This window comes from Benincasa hispida, chromosome 12 (assembly GCF_027475165.1).
Source record: "Benincasa hispida cultivar pf3 chromosome 12, pf3_genome.v1.1, whole genome shotgun sequence".
NCBI lineage: Eukaryota > Viridiplantae > Streptophyta > Magnoliopsida > Cucurbitales > Cucurbitaceae > Benincasa > Benincasa hispida.
In genome coordinates, this window is record NC_143489.1 from 53,106,369 (window position 1) to 53,113,971 (window position 7,603).

Below are 7,603 nucleotides of genomic sequence, written 5' to 3' on the forward strand. Positions count from 1 at the left end.
ATGGTCTTCCTCTAGGTCAGTTCGATCTTTATCCCATTTATTGTACTAAAAACAATTATTTTTTAAAAAAAGATTAAAAATATTTATGTATTTGTTTATGTTTATGTGGAAAAAATTAAAATAGAATTAGAATGAAAAATGATAGTTAAGTTAAGGAAATTGTTTTAAATTGTTCTCGAAATCTTGAAATTTTGAGATTTCGATGGTCTCGAAATTTTGATTGGGGAAATTTCATTTTTTTTCCTATTTTTGAAAAAAATATTCAAGAAATTTTGAAAATATTTGAATATTTCGATTCTCCCATTTCGACAAAATTTCAAGATTTGGAGAAAATTTCGACATTTCAAAGAAATTTCAATTTTTTTTAATTAACTCTTTCGCTCAATTCAAAATTTTCAATTTTATGGTATGATTACACACAAGTTTATAGTTTTGCACGCAAAAGTCATTTTCAACAAAGAATTAAGGGTTTTTTACGTGTTACTATTTCTAAATTCAATATTTTCTCAATGTCTAGCTTTGTTTTCGACCAAAAACTTTAATTTTTAAAGAAATTGAATTTGAAAAAACCACACAAAAATAAAATACATTTATTTTTAATCTCATCCAAACTATTTTCATAAAATGTTCACGTCATTTCACCTCAAGATTAAATTGATGTGAGTTTTTTTTCTTTAACTATCCAAAACTTTCATAATTTTCATATCATTTTACCTCAAAATATCTTTAAATTTTATATTATTTTGTAATTATTTTCCCTTTTCTTTTTAAATTTATATTATCGTATCAAGGTTTATATAGATATTTACAATAAATATCTAAATATTTTCTTACTTTATATAAATTGTGATTAAAAATAGTCTATTATAGTCTAATTAAGACACAATCAAAATTTCATTAATTAATTATAATAATTTCTATCAATTTCATTAACTTCCATAATTATTTTCGAAATTTTGATTGATATCAATATTTCCGTAAAATCCAGAGGTGTTTAAACATGGATATTTCCAACCTAACGAGGAGGGATCGAACAGTTCACTAGGGGCACGCTCCGTATTTTTCTTTAGAAGCTTCGTTTTTCTTTTTCCTGATAAAAAAAAATGGATTTTATAATTACTAGGAAAAAATCAGCGCAGGCAGTAGAGACCAGGTCAGGTTCAAATTTAAATTTTTAAAAAATTCTCTGTAGAAGAAAGAACGGACTCCGTAATTGAACGCGCCAAATCAAAGTTAATTATTCAACTATTTCTTCACCATTGACTTTAGTTCCCTCCATTGGTGGTTTCCTTTCTTCAACTTCTCCCCTTCATTTCTCTCCCCATTTCAGGTCTAATCGCTTTGTTCTGCTTCCTGAATCATGGCTCAGAAGTCTTTGATTTACAGTTTCGTCGCTCGAGGAACGGTGATTCTCGCTGAGTACTCCGACTTCTCTGGTAATTTCACTAACATCGCTTTTCAGTGCCTCCAGCGACTTCCTGCTTCTAACAACAGATTCACCTACACCTGCGATGGCCATACCTTCAATTATCTTCTCAACAATGGATTCAGTATGTCTCCTTCACTGTTTATCTCTTTAATTTCTGCTTTCGATTGTATTTGTTTCACTGATTGATATGATGATGCCTGCAAATTGAGGATTGACCCATTAATCTTACGACGATTTGGTCTTACATATGTTCTGAATACAGAAGACTCTGTGTTACAGAGCTTAATGGTTAAAAAACAACCTATACTGACAACAATTCTTAGGAACAAATTAATTAGCTCCTCATAATATGTTGGAAGTGTCTGATGTGTAATTTGTCCTGATTTTAAATTTTGGTTTCCATTAAGGAGTTTTCTCGATATATTTAGGATTATAAACCGATGATTTCGTTTTATTCTGTACTGAATTGTCTTAGTTTTGGTTACGGGTACAAGAAGATTTCGCCAGTTTTGTATGTTTTAATATTTATGAGCCTGAAGAAGTTTGTGAACGCGTTGTCCGTTAATTTGATGTTGTCATGTGTTGTTTGTTTCTGAACGAGGACTCTTGATGGTTGATCTCATAATATTGGACGATTTTCTTTTGAGTTTAACAATTGCAGGTTGGGGAGCTATCATCAACCATGGCAATTTTGTTGGGATCAACACTATATTTTTAGGACCAATTACCTCCTTTTGTGTGAATCTTTTAAGTAATTAATCAATTTGAAATAATAATAATAAACAAGTACGAGACACTGTTAAATTTAATACGAAAAATCGTCCTCAAGGTGAGAGTAGAAAAACAAGGACCGAAGTCTAATCTCCATTATAATTAATAATGGGCTACAAATAGATTCTTCTTAATCACAACTAGAGGAATACGATGATAGATATCTCATAATAAATCTATAAAACAAACGACAATAATAGAAGAAGATAGATTAGAAATATCTCACTCAAGGTGGCAACCAACTATCCAATATTGTAATCTGGCTATAAGTAACTCCAAAAAAAATATTTACCGTTCAGATTGAAGACCCTCGTGTGCAGAACATGCTGTCAAAATGTCAACTCGATTGGACCACAAATTGATCTCCAAAGGTGCTGAAAACATTACTGTACAGAATCCTTCTATCATGTATTTTCTTTGTACTTTTCTCTCATTGCCATCATCTTTAAGAATGTGTTTGGCCCAAGGAGTTAGGAAGTTGGAGTTGAGATGTAGGAGTTTGAACTCCACTCCTTATTTGGTCCAAAGAGTTGGTGGGTCCCACTATTAAAAAATATCAATTTTATATCTTATCAACTTCTTATGTTATAGGTCCCAGGAGTTTACAACTCCCTGGATTTCATATAACCTTACTCCTCACTATTTCATCCCTTATTCCAAACACCCTCGGTGAGTACGTCTCGACCGTTGTGATGTTTTAATATAAAAACCTAGTGGCCCACGTATTAAACCTTTATTGCACTTTCACTTAAAAGTGAAAAAATCTAACAAATTGGAACCTTATTCATTAAGCTATGCAGGGATTGATCATAATTCTTGGACAACAGAAGGACAAACAGCTAGATTTATACTATAATTATTGGTTTGAATAATAATGCTTTGAATGACATTCCTAAATTTAAATCCCGTTCTTTGTATTGTGTAAAAGATTTATTAGCTACCGCTGGTTTGGTTACCATATGGCTTCAATACTATTGTTGTTATTGCCTCCTCTATTGTGTAGTTGGAGTGGATGCTTTGTAGTTCTATCCTATAGCGTTTCTTTTTGTATTGTGTGTTAAAAATTCTGTGAGTTACAATTGTTCTACAATTACATAGTATAGTATAGGTTTTAACGTTACCATTTCTTGTTCGATGTTACAGCATATTGTGTAGTTGCAGTTGAGGCTGCAGGAAGACAAGTTCCAATGGCGTGTCTTGAGCGAATAAAGGAAGACTTCGACAAGAGATATGGTGGAGGAAAAGCTACAGTTGCTGTTGCCAAGAGTCTGAGCAAGGAATTTGGGTACCACATTGTCACGATCACTTTGCTTATTTTAGATGTGCTAATTTTGGTTCATAATGGAAAGTTATATGATGTCTTGTTAAACAACAATGATGTTATGTTGCAGGCCTAAAATGAAGAATCATATGCAATACTGTGTAGATCATCCTGAAGAAAGCAGTAAACTCATGCAAGTGAAGGCTCAGGTTTCTGAAGTAAAAGCTGTAATGATAGAAAACATTGACAAGGTAAAAGTGGAACCATAGATTCTGATCAGTTTATGCACTGTATTTTTAATACGATTCAAGTTTCTAGTGGATACTATTTTATTTGTTGCAGGTTATGGAACGAGGGACTAAGATTGAGGATTTGGTAGATAAAACTGAGAATCTTCGTTCACAGGTTAGTCTTAAGCTTATTAAAATTAAATGTAAAGGCACGTTTGCCAATGGTTCTACCTGTTTAGATTCCATTGGGCTATTTCAATTTTTTAAAATTATGTTCGCGTACTTTTCACATTTATCAAGAAACACTTCAATTTCTAAATTAATTTCATAAGTTTTTAAAAATTACATTACTTAGTTTTAAATTTTGACTTGATTTTAAAAATAATGGTGAAAACTAAATATATAGCCAACCAAAGAGACTTATAAGTTGAGTAGGAGTCCTAATATTTTAAACAATGTTTAGTGAACATTTGATTTTTGAAAAGTAAGTCTATTTACTCTTAGTTTCTTCGATGGTCTTTATCTTTTTTGAGTAAAAAAATGAATTCTTATTTAAATTCTAAAAATAAAATCAAATTTTTAAAAACTATTTTTTTAGATTTAAAAACTTTACTTGGATTTTGATAACATCAATGTAAAGTATATAACTATGGCCTTTTCATTTTTGGTTTTTTGATTTTTTGGTTTTCGAAAATTAAGTCTAATTCTTTTTCATTTCTTATAATGATTTGCATCTTTCTTAAATACAATGGTTAAATTCTTAACCAAATTCCAAAAATAAAACAACCTTTTAAAAGTTATTTTTTTTTTATTTTTAAATCTTTGTTTGATTTTTTTAAATCATTGGTAAAAAGTAGATAACAAATGAAGAAATTTGGAAGTGAAAGTGAGCTTAATTTTAAGAAACTAAAACAAAAAACAAAATGGTTACCAAACGAGGCCTAAGTAATAAATTTAATGGTGAAAAAATGTGTTTGTAGGCTTAATTTGCAAAAACAAAAAGTCAAATAATTATCAGACGAAGACTTTAATACAAGAATCGAATTTTTAGTTAAATTCTAAAAACTTAACCAGAATTAAAAATTATACTTTTTTTTAGATATCAGAACTTTGCTTGGCTTTTAAAAATATTGGTAAAAAATATATAAACTAAGCGAGAAATTTTGGGTGAAAAAAATGTTTATTAACTTAATTTTAAAAAATTAAAAATAAAAAACTAAAAGCAAACGGTTGATTCGTTTAGAAGAAGAGTAACTACTTTTTTGGCTTTTGTGAAGTGCCAAACAACCGGTTTATCGATTGTTCGAAAATTTTAATTTTTACCCTAAATTTACTGGATCGTATTACTTTGGTTTGTAAAATTAATTTTATTAAATTAGACCTTAAACTTAAATGTCACAATTTTTTTATCTATGGTTCAAATTTTACTAATTTACTCACAAATATTTAATAGTGTGAAAATCATCCTAAACTATTTTTTTTAATAAAATAAAGTTATGCACAAAAATAAGTTTGACAAATACAAACTAATCATTGAATAACTTTGTCAAATTCATAAATTTCAATTAAAAATTTAGTTCTCATGTCATTTTCTCTAAAATATGGATAATTTTGAACATATTTGGATTGACTAGAGGAGGAAATGTTTTTTAAAAAAGCCATTTTTATTTAAATACTTTTGATAAAAAAAAAGTTTAAAATATACTTTAAAAGCGTTTCAAAAGTTATTTTGAGAAGTTATCAAACATTTTAATTTTTTTAAAATGACTGTTTTTTAAAATTAAATACTTAAAAAGTTAAATGAAACCTCCTACTCATGTAATCATCAAATACCTAAGAAAAACCTCTTTTCAACAATATTTGGAGTGAGAGCTTTTAGAAGGTTAAGACTACTCTACTTAAAATTTTAAGGTTAAGATTACATTACAACACATAAATTATCATATTGTTGTGCCCACACATCAATTGTTGATTCTTTTATTTTCACATTGTTTAGTGCAAGTAAAAATAAGTTATATTTATGTTAGACTATAAGGAACATTTGAGGCAAGAAATTGGTTATTATAGTTGGATTATCATAGTTTATGTTTGGGGTGTAGATTATATTAGTTTAGGTTACAATAATATGTGTTTGAGGTATAAACTATTTTAATTTGAGAAGGAAACCGTAAACATTGTAGCAAAGAATAAAAAAACAAATGAATGTAAAATAATATAAACGATAACAAATAATAAATATTGTAACAAATAAAGGGTTTTGAAATAGACTTGACTATAGCTAATTGGGATTATAAAATAATATTTACTGTAACAAAATGCAGTTATTATAGTTTTAATATACTCATTGTCCAAATACCCTTAAATCTTTAGATTTAATTTTTGGGTGGTTGTCATGTCATTTTTATACTCATGAAAGGTGGAAGAACTTACTGCTTGATTTTATTTTAGGCTAAAGAATTCCAGACGAATGGACATCAAATAAAGAAGAAGATGTGGTACCAAAATATGAAGATAAAATTGATAGTGTTCGCTATACTCATCATCTTGGTTTTGATCATCGTTTTGTCTGTTTGCCGTGGTTTTAACTGCTAAAATTTAACCTCCTATGAAAGCATTTGTGATCATACTCCAATATTCAAAATTATTGTCCCAAATATCATAAGCATAAGCTGCTTTTGCTGCTCTTCTATTGCTTATGGCTAAGGGCTTTTATGTCTTTTCAGGTGCATTGTATAGTATAGCATACTTGCTTTGACTTGATGAATGATTTCATGTTTATGGTTAATGTATAGCTTAAAATTTGTAAGAATAGAATTTCATGATGTAGATGATGATCGATTATTTATTTATCATATCAAAGTCAACATATATTGAGTCAATAACTAACAAGAGTTTGTGATAAGGGGAGAAAAATAATACTAATATTGAGATCTTTATGTCATTTTTAATTTTTAGATTGTATTAGTGATTAAGAATTTGGTGAGAAAAAGAAAATACAATTAAACTAAAAAGTCTATAACGGTCCATGCTATCGCGACTTTGGCATCTTCTTTGAGATGTTTTTTGATCTATAAAGATATTTTTTCATATAGTTTGTTCTCCCTTTTTTTATAAGGATGGATATATGTGAGATATGATGTTGAAACACTATGTATATTTCATTTTATCCTTTGTTTCACTATTGAAGGCGAGATGAGATGGTTAATTACCCTCTATATTTTTTTGGGGCAAATATCAATTTATATCCTTAAACTTTGGGAATTGTATCAATTAAAATTTATTAATTTCACACCAATTTTCTTAGACAAAATGTAATGAAGGGTGTACATTGATATATTTATAAAAGTTCAAGATTTAAATTGATACATCTTCTAAAGTTTAAGATATAAATTAATATTTTCTCAAATTTTTAATAGTTAGATCTCCATCCAAATAATAATTGAGCTCCGAGGAAAAAAAATCAAAGGACAACTTCTTTAAAATGAAAAAAAGTATATACAGAAAAAATATTTTTTATTGAATATTTCGAAACAAGAATATTATTCATGATAAAACAATTAGAATTTGGTGCTGTAGAATTATAATTCATCCTCCTCTATACACAAATGACTCTAAAACTTAATTTGATTTGTGCAAGGTAAACTATTCCTCTTAATAGGTGTGTTGCTTGCATGTTAAAGAAAAAATTGGGTGCCAATATGATTAGATCAACAATAATTGACATAAACTTCTTCTCTAGAGGTTGAAAGTTTGATCTTGTATCCCTGTAGTTGTGGTGCTAAGAAGAAGAAAGCAATTCACCTCCATTTATTGTTTGCCACAAAAGTATAATTTAAGAATTATATGAGGTCTACAAAATAAATCAATAAATCATTTAATGGCGTGTTAAACTTGAAGGAATTGAATCCTGAT

At 28.6% G+C, this 7,603-nt stretch overlaps 1 protein-coding gene across 2 annotated transcripts; it reads left to right on the forward strand.

Moving 5' to 3' along the window:
- The first annotated feature begins 1,137 nt into the window (after nt 1-1,137).
- LOC120092901 (vesicle-associated membrane protein 722-like) lies at nt 1,138-6,476 on the forward strand. Of its 2 annotated transcripts, none has more exons than XM_039051146.2 (5): nt 1,138-1,550; nt 3,344-3,485; nt 3,592-3,712; nt 3,804-3,866; nt 6,140-6,476. In XM_039051146.2, the coding sequence occupies exons 1-5, from the start codon at nt 1,361-1,363 to the stop codon at nt 6,281-6,283; spliced, it is 660 nt and encodes a 219-aa protein (XP_038907074.1). In that variant the 5' UTR covers nt 1,138-1,360; the 3' UTR covers nt 6,284-6,476. The 2 variants fall into 2 exon arrangements, with proteins under 2 accessions (XP_038907074.1, XP_090164754.1); XM_090308628.1 differs by lacking the exon at nt 1,138-1,550 and adding an exon at nt 2,420-2,571.
- Nucleotides 6,477-7,603: the final 1,127 nt, after the last annotated feature.

Bases quoted from the DNA above. Each gene is read 5' to 3' on its own strand.
- LOC120092901 (XM_039051146.2), top strand. From the start codon at position 1,361: ATGGCTCAGAAGTCTTTGATTTACAGTTTCGTCGCTCGAGGAACGGTG. The intron at 3,486-3,591 runs GTACCACATTGT...GTTATGTTGCAG, and splicing joins AGTCTGAGCAAGGAATTTGG to GCCTAAAATGAAGAATCATA. The intron at 3,867-6,139 runs GTTAGTCTTAAG...ATTTTATTTTAG, and splicing joins CTGAGAATCTTCGTTCACAG to GCTAAAGAATTCCAGACGAA.